The sequence below is a fragment of the Lepisma saccharinum genome, chromosome 14 (assembly GCF_977018435.1).
Source record: "Lepisma saccharinum chromosome 14, izLepSacc3.1, whole genome shotgun sequence".
In the NCBI taxonomy this organism is placed as follows: Eukaryota; Metazoa; Arthropoda; class Insecta; order Zygentoma; family Lepismatidae; genus Lepisma; species Lepisma saccharinum.
In genome coordinates, this window is record NC_139242.1 from 42,343,176 (window position 1) to 42,359,850 (window position 16,675).

A 16,675-nucleotide genomic window follows, 5' to 3' on the forward strand; every position below is an offset into this window, starting at 1 on the left:
TTCACACTGGTCAGCTCCTCCTAGCAATTCTCAAGATCGAAAGTTTGTAGGGTAGTGGTTACCGTTGTAGATTTTCAACCTGATAGTCGTAGGTTCAAACCCCACCGATGGCAGAAAATTTTCGTAAGTTTTAGACATATCCCATTGTGTTCATTGTCCACGCAGTGTGAAACGGAATGATTCTATTTGGAATTAACGATGGGGGAAGAGAAATATTAAATAACAAAAACCTCCATTTCAACGAACTGAGAAGTGGAGAAAAATTGGATAATTCTTATAAATATCAAAATTACATTCATGTTTTTAGTGGTATAATCGCAGGTAGAATCAAAGATCTTACGTGGCAGGTTTTATCTCGCTCTGAACTCAGCCAAAAGGCATTTCGCACCGATCTAATACATTCCTCAATTCATTTTAAAATATTATTGAATGTTTCATAATGATATTTTGATCAATGCATCAATTCTTGACACTGAGACGACATTTTCTACAAATACCTCATCTGTCCTCTCGTCTCCTTTCTCTTCTCTCCTTCTCCTCTCCTTCTCTCCCCTTCTTCTCCTCTGCTTATATGTCATATCGCCTTCCCCCTGTTCTCGCCTCTTGTCTCCATCCCATTCTTCTCCACTCCTCTTATCTCCTCTCCTGTCTTAGATTTCCGACACCACTGCACTCTTCTCCTCTACTTTTCGTTCTCTCGTATTCTCTCTTTTACTCTACTCTCAACTCCCCTCTTCTCGTCCCCTCCTCTTCTCTCAAACCTCCTCTTCTCCTCTCCTCTCATCTCTTTCCCTCCTCTCTTCTCCTCTTTGCTCCATTTTCCTCATCTCCCCTCGCATGTTTTCCCTTCCTCCTCATTACTTCTTCTATCCACACCTGTCCTATCTTTTCTTCCGTCCTTTACTTTTTCTCTTCCCCTTTTGCGCTCTCCTTTCTCCTCTCATTTTGTCCCTTTTCGTTTCCTCTCTCCTCTTTTCCTTTGTGTAGACTCATCAGCGATGAAATACTAGAAAATCGATTTTCTTTCTTTCACAAAGTATTTCTTTTTTCCGACAAATATAATACTGATATTTTTTTTTAGAGTTTTATACAATAATACTTGGTTGTATTCCTTTCGCGTATTTCATAAATATATATTGTGCATATGGCAACCCTGAAATTGAGCCTAACTCTACACGCAACCCACCAGCGCCTTACGTAATTTGGGTTGCCTAGTTTAAAATGTAGTTGTCCTAAAACTTTTGAGAGACACTGTACAATAAAAGAGGTTCTTACACAAGCTATAACGAATATATTACACTTATAAGAGTTAGAAGCAGAACCGGAAAAGGACAATGAAGGAACAAAGTTTACTTTCAGCAATACTACAACAACACCTAAATGCTACCCAGGAGCTATACCTAAGTGCGATAATTATCTACAGTATTCTCATAATTATTACAAATTTAACAAAGTCAAAACCATATGAATGTAAGGGGTGACTTTCTCGGAACGACCCAAATGTAAACCTCTCTTTAACGTAGTACAACATGGACTGCATTTTGCAGACTATCGAGGCTCTACTGTCTGGACTAACACTAACAACCAGTATAATCCTCTGTTGGGCTCGTGCTGTGTCGTCCTTATACGTTGTGATTATTCCTTCATCCATTTCATTTTTTCACTATTCATCCTAATCTTCGCAATTAGCCAGAAGTGGCAGAGAAGCGAAGTAAAATAAACTAAATCAATCATCAAATCACTCATAACTTGATCAACAGTATATTCTTACATTATGATTAAAAAAAAAAAGTGAAGTATGGTTTTGTGCCCCGGTGACCTGCAGCCTGGGGACGCGGATGAAAGAATGCTGAAGGAACATAGTATGTTTTTCATGTATGTTATTGCATGTTTTCAAAGTAATTGTAGTACTTGAACGTAGTGCACATGCACCTCACTGGACTTTCGAAGTGCTTTCTTCAAATCTGTGCCTAGGAAAAAAAAAGCCACACGAAATCACAACAAAGTAAGGAACTACACACATTTTGAGAATTTCATTTTTTTTTTTTTTTGTAAACTCAGCCATTTTGCTCAGACAATGGTTGCTTGTGGTCAGTTCGAATCGCAGTTTTCTTCGAAAAATGAAGCTGAATTTCATGCAGTGACTTCCCCAAAGTTTCTGGAAGGAAGAAATATACGAACACCACACTGAGAATCGATGTACTTCCAAATAACCACATGACTCCGTATCCTTGAAGAACAGCCGCTACGCTGGGGTAAATCTTCAGAGCAATGAACATCAGGATGTGAAAAAGAATGAAACACAAAGCATTGCCGACGCCTCTCACATCCAAAGGGAAAAGTTCTCCAGACATGGAAAAGGGTAGGAACAGAATCCCATTGGACATGAAGCAGATGTATAGTAGAACGCACACCAACGACACCCAGCCTGCTGCTTCTGTCTTGTCCCCTGAAAGAGTTTCCAATGCTTTCACTATGTTTAGAACAAGGATAGTTTTAACATTTTTTGACAGGCAGAACAAGCCACGTGTTGATAATGGATATTTTATCAACTTCAAATTAAAAAAGATATAAAAGAAACGAAACTGTTAGGGCTGTATGAATTAATCCAAAATTTGCATAACATTTCAATGAACGAGACTTAAAATCAAAAAAAGGGTGAATGTTATAATTTATGATCAAAATTAGGGTTGCGCGACTTTTTCTCTGTATATATCGTATTAGTTTTAGTTACAGTGCCAGAATGCTCCTAACGCGTGAGGAACACATCGAGATGGTCTGATGTCTGGGGAGATAAGTTCACATGCCATTGCAAATGATTTTAATCTACGACACTCACAACGAGATCCAGAGTCGATGTGACATTTGCACAATTACTCCAAAAGTTCCGGGAGACAGGATCAGGAGACGATCAGGACGTCCCAGAACTTCCACCGACGCGTTAGGAGCATTCTGGCACTGTTTTCTCACACCTGGAAAATGAGACATTTGTTACAATCATGCAGTCATAACTTTTCCCCCGATTAAATATAGATTTAAAAACCGCCACCATTGCACTTCTCGTGAAATTCTAACCTGATCTGATATATCACATCACCCGTTACCATTTTTAAAAAAATAGTTGAATTCAATATGACGGCCACCAATATGTCGGATGTCCTCTTGGAACACACCAAGATCCCTAGCCCTAACCTATTTCTACCAAGACCCAGCCTAACTCCTTTACATTTTATAGGCGGTGTTAAGGGACTTTTGAATCACCCTGTATTGTATATCGTACAGGAAAAACTTGGATAAACACAAGGAAAACCTTTTCAGTTTTACACGGGGCTGTTATTTTGATAAAAATGGTGGCGAAAACATGAGAATTTCAATGATATTCTCCTAAACGTGGAATTTGTGTTTCCGCAATGAATGTTGCTTCTTGATGCTTTCTAATACCGTTGACAAGACGCAAATACTTTGTTTCGAAACGTTTCTCCTCTCCCAGAGGTCAGTTATTTTGGAAAATGGCCAATGGAAAAGGAGTTGTGTGTTGAGAAAGAGTTTCGGATCTCATCTTGGATGTGGGAGTCAAACATGCCAACGCTCAGGACAGACACCTCATTAAGAGCGGAATATTTTCACCCTTGACGAAGGAAAAGTCTTTCTTTTCCAGTACAGGATGTTTCAAAAGTAGCGTGCTCTATAGAAATTACTTCGTAGCTGGGAAAGTCAAAACGAAGCTCGAAAAATGTTTGTTAACAAAACAATGCGAAGAATACTCTGGTTTTGATGAACATGAAGGTAGGTGACTAGAACTATCGCAATTTATCACGATACCAAAGTTGTTAGACAAGTTCATTTTATATCAAGGGGTCGGGGGGTCGATATCCGGTGGAGGCACATAGTGGTTCGGATTCCACTTTAAACTGTAGGTCCAGTCCCGATTAGCCTTACTGTGCATAAAGTGGACTTAAAACAGCAAATCAATCAAAGTTCATTTTATGCCATATAAGAGGAATTTTCCAGAATTTTGGAGGCTGGTTGTGCCATCTGGGTGGCAATTGTACAGTCACGGACACTTGTGGGTTGTAGCAGCCCTATTGACTTTCAATGGGATCATTACAACCCAGAAATATCTGTGACTATAGCACCGCGATGCAAAGGTGGATTGTAATTCGAACTCTAGTAGCAAATTAAAGTAAAATCGTTTTATCGAAGAAAAAAAAATGTCATCGTTCTGGAGCGATTTCTCAACGTGAAACTTACCTAATAAATAAAGTGACGTCCCTCCAATGAACATGCACACTCCCATGCCTGTGCCAGAAACAAATGCCAGGCGTCTTCTTCCAACGGAACGGGAAAGAACCACGAACAAGCTAGCCATGAACAATCTGGTAAGTCCAACCAGGATACTTGCAACGTACTCATTAATTCCACTTCCCACTTTCTGAAACAAGCTGACAGTGTAAAACAACATCACGTGACATCCAGCAGTTTGCTGGAAGATTGCAAACCAGAACAGTACAAGCAGCGGTTTGTAAGCCTCTGGTCTTGAAAATGCTCGCAGTGTTTCCATAAAGTGAGTACTTTTATCTGATGCACTATATTTCTGCGTACTGGTTAGTCTTTTCAACTCATCTTCCGAAATTGATGGGTCGTTTCGATAGAGCCAGTGCAAAGCTGATTCCGCTTCCCGGATCTTGCCTTTGGAAACCAACCAAGTTGGACTTTCTGGAATAAGGTTGCATGCGAGAAACGATACAAGCGGGAAGATGGAAAGCAGGCCAGCTACCAACTGCCAGTGGAGCAGGGCGCCCAACGTGTACACGATGACGAACCCAAAAGCAGCCATGACGGTTGAGATGTTCGTTAACATTGCTCGCATGTCGGAGTGAGCTATTTCCGTTACATAGACCATGGATGCAGAAGCCATTCCTGCAAGAAATCAAATTCGAGTAAATTTTTTTGTCTTTCTGTTTGTACTATTCCTAAATTTATGTAATGTCTTTTAACTCATTGTCCGTTTTACATTATTCATTGTTATTGAAAATTGTTGTAAATATGCAATTGTTCCAGTTAGATTGTATTGTTTTACGTTCCACATTACGTTAGATGTTGATATGCACAGTAGTATAGAAAACGCATTACATTACATAACATAACCTTGTTTTGTTTGATACGTATTTACAACTGCAATCCTTGTGTTTGCTGTTGAGATAAATATTGAGAGTAGCAAGATGCGATCTCTCGAAACGAACCTAAATTGATATTTAATTGCTTGTAATACCTTGGAACAAATAAATATTTGTTTTTGCTGCAAACGTTGCAAAAGTGCCCAAGTAAGCTAGGAGAAAAAGAGACCACCTCACCAGTGGCGTGTCTAAAAGGAGGGGAATTGGTGGGGGTATTTCTAAAAAAGGAACATCAAAGGCAAGAAAAGATTGCAAAATGAAGGCTGATTACTTAAAAGAAAAGTATATGTAACCCCCTTCTCGAAAATCCTGTGCACATTGCTGCATCTCACGTACCTGCTGCCACTCCTGAAAGAACTCTTCCTGTGAAGAGGGTTCCGAACGTTGAAGGACACGCTGTGAGGACCCAGCACAAGACGAAGGGAATTGTTAACATCTTCGTTGTTGCCTTGCGACCCAGGAAGTCCACCAAGCAGCTGGAAACCAATGCGCCGATAGGAGTGGTGAGGGGCATGAGCCCAGCTGAAAAAAGAAAGAAAACCCATTTCAAGAGGCCTAGAAAAGAAGAAGTAGAGGCTCTACAGTACGAAAGGTATACCTGGTGACATCATGAGCTTTGGTGTGTGCTAAAACCAGGTTCTTCCATTATCACATTCTTTGCACTGTTCCTGTCTGATATAGTCACATGTAACGATTATCCCGATTTTACACGTTGCTTTTCTTATCAAATATATCATTCCTCATTTCCCAGCCTTATATGAGGGCGAGTTGGCACTCACCTCGTGATCTGTGTTATTTTGGTACTTTATATTAGCTTCTTTGATCGGACCTCTCAGCTATTCATAGGCTAGAAATTGGAGCATATTATGAATGTTAGAAAAGTTACTTTTTAAAAGTAATTGAATTACTGTTATTATTTTGGTAAGGATGCCGAATCCACCCTTTCTAATAGAAATGTGTAATAACATCGTTGGAAAGGGTATGAACCAAGAATTCCGGAAATGCAGGATTTATGTTGAGAAAACAATAGGAAGTGGGAAAAAACGTAGTATTAAGTTTGAAAAACCTCCATTATAAATCGCAAATAATAATTTAAAGTTAACGTAAAGAAAGTGTAATTTAACTAAAAATAACCTTGAATCCTAGTGGAAATTTGCATATATATATATATAGAAAGCAGCTATGGTAAGTCATGTAAGTAAGTTTATATTATTTCACAGAACAGAAACTTCTAAGTGAAAAATGCACAGTGCAAATTCGAAGCACGAATTAAGTACTATGAGTGAACATATATTTTTTTACACCGAAATGGTTGTTTATGCAGTATAGCCATTATTTTTACAGTTACTTTTTGTTGTAAATTTTCTTGGAAACAAATTACACAGAATTAGTGATTATTAATTGTAATGAAATAAATATATGAATCTTTACTTATTTGTTTGTGATACATAAAGTCTTCATATATATTATTAGGGTCTATTGCAACAAAGGAGACAGCTTTTCTTCAATGATCATTCATTTTATTTCACTCACTTTATGTATGCACATCCTTAAAACACACTCTAATTAAATAATGACTTCTTACTACCTCGACTACAATATTACAATGCAACAATCCACCCACTGGCGCAGGGGTTTATCGAGAATTTTCCATCAGGGGGGGTGTAAGTTCGTATTTAGAGTGATGTCAAAGTAAATTCAGAGTCAAAGTAGCCATACATTTGGCCTTTGTGGAAAATATAGGGGCGTTGAATATATTTTGGGGGTGGGTAAATTCAAAACATGAGGCTTATCCTGGAGCTTTAGAGGATCACTCTTTGGAGGATTATTGAACAGTGTGTTCAATCTTCCCCCACACATTTATTTTCCAAATAATCCGAAGAAAGCTTTGTTTGAAATGTTCATCTGGTGAGTGGTCAGCGTAACACGCTACGAACCTAGAGGTGAAAGGTTCGAACCCTGGTAAAACAAGGACGTATCATCACTATCACGTTTATCCCATCCCCATTTCACTAGTCGTCCTCATCGTCGCGATTAATCCAAGAGGTAGAAGGGCGATGTTAAATAACCAAAACAGAAATACAATTGATATAAGTTTTGAAGTTTACTTGGGGACGAATGTTGAACAGATTCCCCTGGGTTATCGACCAGGTGAGTTCAGGAAAGGTGTCTGAACTTTCCAGAGCTAACGTCACTCTAATCTTCAGGTTAGAAGTGAGAGTGGCGTTACACTTCTACTCTGAAGATGAGAGTGACGTTAGCCCTCGAAAGCTCAGATACTTTCCACAACTCTCCTGGTCGATAGCCAGAGAGAATCTGTTCATCAGAAATATAATTGTCCGTTACTACTACTTCTAAGAGTATCGTCAGTTTTGCACTGCCGTCACGGTCACTACATATAGCCGTGATTACGTGTAGGGAAATAGGTTTGGTATTTGTACAATCAGCTTTTGACATATGACCACTAGGAATTTCCGGTATAATTCCGTGTCGGAGTACATTCCACTCTTTCACTGTATTTGCCATTGTCATTAGTCTTATTTGGACACAAATTGGACTTAAAACAATATTTGTTCTGATATTAAACTTGGACAACCTGATGGAAAGAGACCTGTAGGAAAGCCAAGACGAAGATGGAGGGATAACGATGAGATGGACATAAAGGATGGAAAAGAGGATTGATAGGAACAGATGGAAGACTTGTGTTGCTGCGGCCATATACCTTCGGGTTTAAGAAGACTAAAGAATAAGATACTTAGTTAGATTATTAAGCAAGTACTATTCTTACTTTAACATGAAAATAAAAGAAAAAGCAAATTCATACCATACCAAGAAGCTTCCTCTTGGGACAAAAGGATTTCGTCCCCTTCTGTAGTCACTTGCGGGATGAAGACGGCAGAAAATCCAGCCGCAGTTCCCAGATTGATCCAAATACTGAACGCTACCAACGTTGCAACTATCTGGAAGCATACACATTCCATAACATTAAGTTTCACATATCTAAGAGGCTACAAGGACATTATGTACAGTCACCGTCAATGAAAATGACACACTTAATCCTGAAATGCTGGCTTCCCTGCAATGCCTTGTGTGTGGCCTAGCTCTGAGGCGATAGCAGAACTTTCTATGGAAAAGTTCCTATTGAAATTGGCCCATCGCCGTAGAGTTAGACAACACACACAACGCATTGCAGGGAAACCAGTATTTCAGGATGTAGGTGTGTCATTTTTATTGCCGGTGACTGAACATGTAAATTCATCGGTACTCACAGAACATTTTCCAAGGGGTTTCGTGCCATCAGAAGAAATAAAATAAGAGAAATAAAGAAGTCACATACAGAAGATGATAGAGAGTGAGAGAGAAAGGTAAATGAAGAGAAACAAAAGAGAAACAGAGGGAATAGAAATAAAAACAGAGAAGTAAAGGATCGATACAGAGAAAGAGAGAGAAGAGAGAGATAAGAATAGATAGAAAGATAGAAAGAATAAAATGAGAAAACAGGTAGGAATCATAGATAAAGAAATGAACAACAAGAGAGGAAAAGAGCATTAAAAGAAGATACTACAATGAGAAAAGATCGAAGCCTAATAAAAATAAGACATATGAAAAGTAAAACAATAAAAAAATGGAAAATAAATGGAAGATAGGAGTAAGTAGGTAAATGTTCTTATTCCAATGCGGATCAGATATAAGAAAGAACAAATAAAAAAATTACCTGTGGTATGGCCTGCTTTGTAGTAAGTCTTTTGCCTGGTGCATCGTCATCTTGCATTTGGAGTGGCAGATTTTCGTCTCTGAAAAAGAACCAATTCAAGCTATGAACACTTTGTACTGATCAGAATATTTACTTCCTTTCTTCAAATTGGAGGTGCCAGAATTTGACATAATTTATGGGGATGGGGGAGAGAGGCTGTAGGGACTGAGGCTGGATCCTGATGTGAAATATACTGAATTTTGAATGATGTCATGTTTGAACGTCATCAGAAGTCGTGTAACTGAATCATGGTTACGCCATCCAATGATCAACATAATATGTAAATCAGTGCGACATTTGAAAAAAATTCCAGAGTAGGAAATTTCAGTAAGTACTCTTGAAGCACCAGTTTACCAAGGGGTAAACATTAGCAACCAGAGGGGGGGTACAGAAAGCAGAGGGGGAAATTCCTCTCATGCCCCCTTCAATGAGATGTAAATTAACAAAAGAAAAAAGTACATAAGAAACGTACCATAACTATCAGCTACTTTGTAACGAACAAAATGTGAAATTTGTGGAAGAGACAGGCTTTTTATAGAACATATACAGGGTGTACCAAAAGTCCCATTACCACCCCCTTTGAATTGTAGACAAACCTGCAAAATGTTATTTTAACAGCATGCGTATGATGAGAGGATGGTATACCATTAAATCAGACCAATGACCACCATTTACTCCAGAGGATCTGTGTGCAAACCGCCATTTTCATGGCACAGTATTATTCGCCTCCAGGTGCAATGTGAAATCCTCTGTAACATAAGATGTCAATCTGGATTTCGGGGTGGCCATTTTAAGAGAATTCCTGAATGATGTGTACAGAGACAAAATGGATTGGACGAGGATCGACAAATTTACCAGCACCTCTAAAATTGCCACCCCGAAGTCCAAATCTGACATCTTGTGATAATGCGCTATGGGGGCACATCAAACAGAAAGTCGCCCATAATCGTTATCAGAAAACTGAGGAACTTCAGGAAGCTGTTCGCAGTGCGTTTGCTTCCCTCACGCCAGCTAAGTTATGGAGGATTTCACATCGCACCTGGAGGCGAATAATACTGTGCCATGAAAATAGCTGTGTGCTGTTAAAATAAAATTTTGCAGGCTTGTCTACAATTCAAAGGGAGGGGGGGGGGGTAATGGGACTTTTGGTCCACCCTGTACAACAGCAGCAGGGCCTAAAAAAGAGATTTGGAACCAGAAGAGGGTAGAGAATATTTTGCGAGGACCAGTCTCATTATATATATATATATATATATATGTATCTCACAAATACCACATGTAAAATGCGTGTTTAGGGTTGCTAATTTTTTCTTATATGTAGGAGAGGGGAAGAACAGCAAAGGGGAGAGGGTTGGTTAACTGAATGCTTACGCCTACTTCTTTCCCCCTCTAACGTTGTTATATACAGGGTGTTTCTAAAGGTCGTTTACAACGCTTGGGAGGTGATTCCTCACACGAAAACAAGCAAAAAGTGTGAGTTCCATTTTTACGACTGAGGCTTCGTTTCCGAGATAGGAGCCTCGCAAAAGGTGACAAAGTGAACGTCACACCTAACTGGAACGAATACTGTCACAGATAGAGAGGCGGTTCCAAGGGAATCATCAAGGAATCGTATGTGTTCAGTCCGGAAGTCACTATGAAAAGTTCACTGCACGCATGCGCAATGGAGTCCTCAAAGGAATTAGTGATTTCCAGCAAGAACAATGCTTGGAAAGGGTATGTAACGCAGCAAGAAGGACCGTGACAATGAGAAATGCGTTAAAGACAACACATCCCGACCTCAAACATCAAAACATGAGCACGGAACACAAAATCCGAAAAGTTGAGCACTGTTGCATACCCCAGTTACACGCGAGGAATGAACGAATCATGTCATGTGGCATACGAGAGATACATTTCTCCACCAGGAGGAGGGAAAGAAAAACACAATATCAGATGATTGCGACAACGTGTATTTTTACACGCGACAACTACGTAATATCCCCCCCCACACACACAACAAACAACAAATGTTACAATATCTTACGCACAGACAGTCCGTGTCACTGTACACCAACTGAAGATGTCACTTTTACCACACAAAGGGGGTGGGGAGCAATACCAATAGTGTTCGCACGCGATCACTGTGACGTAAACTAGACCAGTTTTGGAAGCGCTGCGCAGGCAAGTCTGGCTCTCGTAGTCTACGTTTGACCTTCATTACTGCTGTACCCGCGAGAGGAGCTCGAAGGGTTGGTTATCTCCGGCAGTCGTCCCAGTCGTGTTGCAGGTGCTGGGATATGATCAGCAGTTCGCTCTAGGTTGTCATACGCATTGAAGAGTACTAGTATGTTGTATTGAAAGAAGTTGACGTGGTGGAGTGGACAAGTCAAGTATCGCAAAAATTGGTCTGTGGTGTTCGTACGGTGATACGGCCAATTTGTGCAGTGTGCCAGTGTTAAACAAAAACGATACTTTGCAGTTCCAGCTCCCTATTACACAGATGGCTGCGTATACGACCCAGCAGCTTGCAGACATGCATCTCGTGTATGGGGAGGCACGTGGTATTAGCCGTGAGGCAAGGCGTCCTTATGGAGAACGCTTTCCACATAGACGTTTACCGTCTCACGCCTTCTTTCAGGTAGTGGACAGTCGACTGCGTGAAACAGGGTCAGTGTTACCACCGCGGCAAGAAGTTGGAAGACCCCGAAGTGTACGCATACATCAGTTTGCAGAAAATGTGTTAACAGCGGTCACAGAACATCCTCGCACCAGTACGCGCGTGCTCGCTCGGGCACGAAACACGTCTCATGTGAATGTTTGGCGAGTGTTGTCAGAGGAAGGAATGCACCCTTTTAAACTGCAGAAAGTACAAGAACTGTTACCTCGTGACTTTCGCCCTCGTATGGACTTTTGCCAATGGTTGTTTCATCAGCTGGACACAAACCCTCACTTCGGGGCAAAGGTATTGTGGACAGATGAAGCTATTTTCACCAGGATGGATGTCTTCAATAGTAGAAACAGTCATGTCTGGGACTTTGACAACCCACATGCACTTTTTGTGGACCATCACCAGCACAGGTTTTCAGTGAATGTGTGGTGCGGGATAATACATGATCATTTAATTGGACCATACATTCTCCCTGTTCGCCTGAATGGTCGCACGTATCATGCATTTCTTAGTGAGGTTCTGCCTGAACTGTTGGAGACCGTACCTTTGGCACTGCGGCAAGAAATGTGGTACCAACACGATGAGGCACCAGCTCATTTCGATCGTAATGTACGACATTTCCTGCATGACGTGTTTCGCAATAGGTTCATTGGTAGGGATGAGCCTGTGTCTTGGCCACCGAGGTCGCCAGATCTCAACTCTCTCGATTTTTTATTCTGGGAGAAATGAAAACCCTCGTATACGACACATCTGTCACATCAGCTGAGGACCTCGTTGCTCGCATCAACGTCGCCGCCGCGACGGTAGCAGATACACCTGGCTTGTTTGCTCGTACTCGACAATCCTTGAGCCCGACCCTGTGGCCGAGTGGTTAGCACATCGCGCTGCGACGCCAAGGGTCCCGGGTTCGAATCCCGGTCGGGCTTGGTTGTTTGTGAATGTCCATTCATCAATTTCATCATTTCATCACTCATCCCCATCTTCGCAAATTAGCCAAGAGGCACAAAACGCGAACTAAAATAAACTAAATCAAATAAAAAAAAAATCAAATCGACAATCCTTGATTCGTCGCTGTCATCTCTGCGTAGAAGTGAACGGCAGACATTTTTAAAACCGTCTGTGATTATCGCTTTCAGCAAATCCCAGTGAGAACACTCTTGGTATTGCTCCCCACCCCCTTTGTTTGGTGAAAGTGACATCTTCAGTTGGTGTACAGTAACACGCACTGTCTGTGCGTAAGACATTGTATCATTTGTTGTTTGTTGTGTGTGTGTGTGAGGGGGGATATATTATTTAGTTGTCGCGTGTAAAAATACACGTTGTCGCAATCATCTGATATTGTGTTTTTCTTTCCCTCCTCCTGGTGGAGAAATGTATCTCTCGTATGCCACATGACATGATTCGTTCATTCCTCGCGTGTAACTGGGGTATGCAACCGTGCTCAACTTTTCGGATTTTGTGTTCCGTGCTCATGTTTTGATGTTTGAGGTCGGGATGTGTTGTCTATAACGCATTTCTCATTGTCACGGTCCCTCTTGCTGCGTTACATATCCTTTCCAAGCATTGTTCTTGCTGGAAATCACTAATTCCTTTGAGGACTCCATTGCGCATGCGTGCAGTGAACTTTTCATAGTGACTTCCGGACTGAGCACATACGATTCCTTGATGATTCCCTTGGAACCGCCTCTCTATCTGTGACAGTATTCGTCCCAGTTAGGTGTGACGTTCACTTTGTCACCTTTTGCGAGGCTCCTATCTCGGAAACGAAGCCTCAGTCGTAAAAATGGAACTCACACTTTTTGCTTGTTTTCGTGTGAGGAATCACCTCCCAAGCGTTGTAAGCGACCTTTAGAAACACCCTGTATAAGGAACAATACCAACATTTTAATCTAGAAGCTGTAGAACACGACCAAAAAAGTGAGATAATAGAGAGCTAGAAATTAAGAAATGGAAGTGGAAACAAAAAAGAGAGAAAGAAAATGGAGGTACAATAAACAAGTGTTTCCATGATCACCCTGGTCATCATAAGCAATTATAATTTGGCACTGGGCTTTGGACAAGCGTCTCATGTTACCCTCTATTATGGCCAGCTGTGACGTAGAAAGAGGAAAAATGGACGTTTATAAAAAATAATGGAAAATAGTCCATTGTTGAGTTCAAATTACACTAACAGTGCACACTCTAAAAGTAATGACAATTTTTCTTAATACATTACCTTACTTGTAGAGATTGATCTACTTCTCCAACACTCTCAGTAGCAAAGGATTGGAATTCATCTTCCTTGGTTCCCATGCTCTTCGGGATTGCACTATCCGTTTCTCCCAGGATTGCGGTAGGCCTCACGGGTTGAAGTGATATACGACCCAGATTTTGGTATGTGCTAACACATTGTTTGCACACTGACAAAAGAGACCTTTGCCCCGAGACAGTGAAGCAAATATTTTGCTCAGTAAACTGTTCAAGTTTCTGTTTTTATAACTTCGTATCGAGTTAAACAGATGGCGTTGGCTGCAATAGCCCCAAAAAAGTATTGTTATTGTGCCGTGGTCCCAAAATAAATCACGTGAACAGCGGTGGTCAAGTGCGTAAGTTCTTAACTTATACTGTATTTCTGTATTGTATTTATATGCTTCAGACTTTGGATACAACCGTTGAAAGGCAGTTACTCTCTTAAAACGAGAAAATTTACCCAGTTACTGTTTTTGTGATAACTCTAAGGAATGGAATTATTGCAACACTTAGGTTCTTAACTATTAGAAGAATTGTAAGGAGTCCGAAGAAAAAATTACATTGAATAGGTCTCAAGTCCGAACCTTCCATACAACAATAAATACTGTCTTGTCTTTGAACTGTATCAAAGATCGGTTCGGTCTTCTCTCGAAAATTTTGTCTCGGAAACGTCGCTAATTTCAGTTTCAATTTCAAAATTGCAGTTCTAGTCGGAAATACAATCCGAACCATCCCCGATGGCTTACTGGTAAAATTCTCGTTTTGTAATCAAAGGGTTTCGGGCTCAATACCCAATTGAGGCACGTAGTGGTTCGAATCGAATCCCACTTTAAACTGTAGGTCCTGACGCGATTAGCTTTACTGTGCATAAAATGGACTTCCAAACAAACTTAAAACCTGCAAATAAATTCAACCTATGTCGAAATAGGTGGTGAAATGCTTAGCACAGCGCGCTATGACGCCGAGGTTTGAAGAATCCCGGCCTGGGCTGTTTTTTGTGAGTGCCCCTTTATCAATTTGACCATATCATCATTTATCTTCATCTGCCAAAAGTGGCAGAAAAGCGAAGTAAACATTAATCCAATCAATCAATCGATAAAAGGTAGGTATGAGGGTCCGAATTTGTAATGTGTAAGCAGTCCGAATTGACTTTTTTTTTTAAAAAAAAATAGTATCGCTTTTCTGCCACTTTTGGCTAATCGCCACTATGAGGATGAGTTATGATATGATGAAATTGATGTAGAGACCATTACAAGAACACCCAGGCCGTGATTCGAATCAGGGACCCTAGTCGTTGTACCGAGCTGTGATTTTAGAAAAAGGCATCTTCTACAAGTATTATTACATGTCCGTCACAGCTTAACATCATATACAGTGTTACAGCCTCTAACTCTCTTTCTACATAGTGGTAATGTGAGAAACTAACTCATCTCATACTAGTTTTTTTGACTTTTAACCACTGTTATTTAAAAGAGATTTACCTACGTTTCGGAGGCTGAATCTGCCTCCGTCTTCAGGGTAGCGTGTAGTCTGTTAGATCATATAAATATTTGCCTTGGAGGATTATTCTTGGTGGAGTGGAAGTGGAGCCTGGGCCACTGATAATCCTACCTGGCAAGTTTGTATATAGAGGTCCTTGCGATCGACAGACGCGGTGGAGCCTAGGCCACCAAGAATAATCCTCCAAGGCAAATATTTATATGATATAACAGACTACACGCTACCCTGAAGACGGAGGCAGATTCAGCCTCCGAAACGTAGGTAAATCTCTTTTAAATAACAGTGGTTAAAAATCCAAAAAACTAGTATGAATAAAAATCACCACTGATTAGCTAACTCATCTCAGTTTAGGAGTGAACCTATAACGACAAGGTGGAACGTTACAAGAATTTTACCATTACAAATATAAAACTGGACAAACAATTCATCACACGCACCCAACTTTTAAACTACATCGGAGTAATACTGATTCCACAAGTTCATGGCATTGCTCTAAAGTAGTTGGCCCACTTAAAGACAGTCTGATGCTCTACCGTCCCAAAATAAGTGTGATACATTTACATGGAAATGTAACTTGGGCACACTCAGTCTACGTAATTATGCGAGAAAGGGGGAGAGACAATTTTTAGGTATGGACCATTGTAAACAATAACAACTAAGGCTCGGATGTTGATGACCTAAAAATCTAAAAAAAAAATAATAATTACCTATAGAATGACCTACAATTTTCAAACAATGACGTAAACTTAATTTTCGATCTTGAAATGTGACTTTTTCATAAATTAGATAGTTGAAAAATTCAATAAAGCCCGTTGTTTGGTGATTTACACTACCTTTCGTTTTACTTCAAGGTTACAGAAAATTCGACAAGGTTTTTCTGCATGTCATTCACCTGCTTCCAGAGTTGGCCTTCAACAATACAGTAGTTGGTCAGCATATGAAAATACACTTGAGCTTTGTGTACATCAGATTATCTTTTTTTTGTACTGTGACCAATTTTACTTTAAAACCACAGATTAAAGCTATAATAATGGCCAGCAAGGAAAACTAAAAGTAGGCTTCACTCAAAATATTTTAAGTTTTCTGAAGGGAAAAAAATGCAAGAATTAATTATTTAATTCCTTGCCAAATATTTCAGTTAAAATAATATTGTGCTTTTGTATTGACAGTATTTTCGATTAATAGTGTACTTCTAAAAAGATCATGTTAGGAAATTGAAATATGAAAGCTATGCACGTAAAATTCACGAAGTAACAAGGAAGGAGCCAAAAGAAACCTACAAATATTTTTAAATGCAACAAAAACTGCAAAAAATACTGAATAATAACCTAAAAGTCAAGAAAAGAGGGTAGGAAAATGAAAAGA

General features: G+C 40.1%; 1 protein-coding gene across 2 annotated transcripts; it reads right to left on the reverse strand.

Moving 5' to 3' along the window:
* Positions 1-1,258: 1,258 nt before the first annotated feature.
* On the reverse strand, positions 1,259-13,894 carry LOC145998493 (facilitated trehalose transporter Tret1-like). 2 transcript variants are annotated; one of them, XM_083134912.1, is made up of 6 exons: positions 13,797-13,894; positions 8,893-8,971; positions 8,002-8,137; positions 5,514-5,699; positions 4,252-4,920; positions 1,259-2,449 (listed from the first exon to the last, which is right to left on the reverse strand). In XM_083134912.1, exons 1-6 carry the CDS (start codon positions 13,871-13,873, stop codon positions 2,058-2,060), a joined length of 1,539 nt encoding a protein of 512 aa, XP_082991038.1. In that variant the 5' UTR covers positions 13,874-13,894; the 3' UTR covers positions 1,259-2,057. The 2 variants fall into 2 exon arrangements, with proteins under 2 accessions (XP_082991038.1, XP_082991039.1); XM_083134913.1 differs by lacking the exons at positions 8,893-8,971; positions 13,797-13,894 and having other exon boundaries at positions 8,007-8,131.
* Between the last annotated feature and the right edge of the window lie 2,781 nt (positions 13,895-16,675).

Coding starts and splice junctions, on each gene's coding strand:
- LOC145998493 (XM_083134912.1), bottom strand. CDS start 13,873: ATGGGAACCAAGGAAGATGAATTCCAATCCTTTGCTACTGAGAGTGTT. Junction 8,138..8,892: donor CAAAGCAGGCCATACCACAG/GTAATTTTTTTA, acceptor GTATGCTTCCAG/ATAGTTGCAACGTTGGTAGC. Junction 2,450..4,251: donor GACGTCACTTTATTTATTAG/GTAAGTTTCACG, acceptor AAACTCTTTCAG/GGGACAAGACAGAAGCAGCA.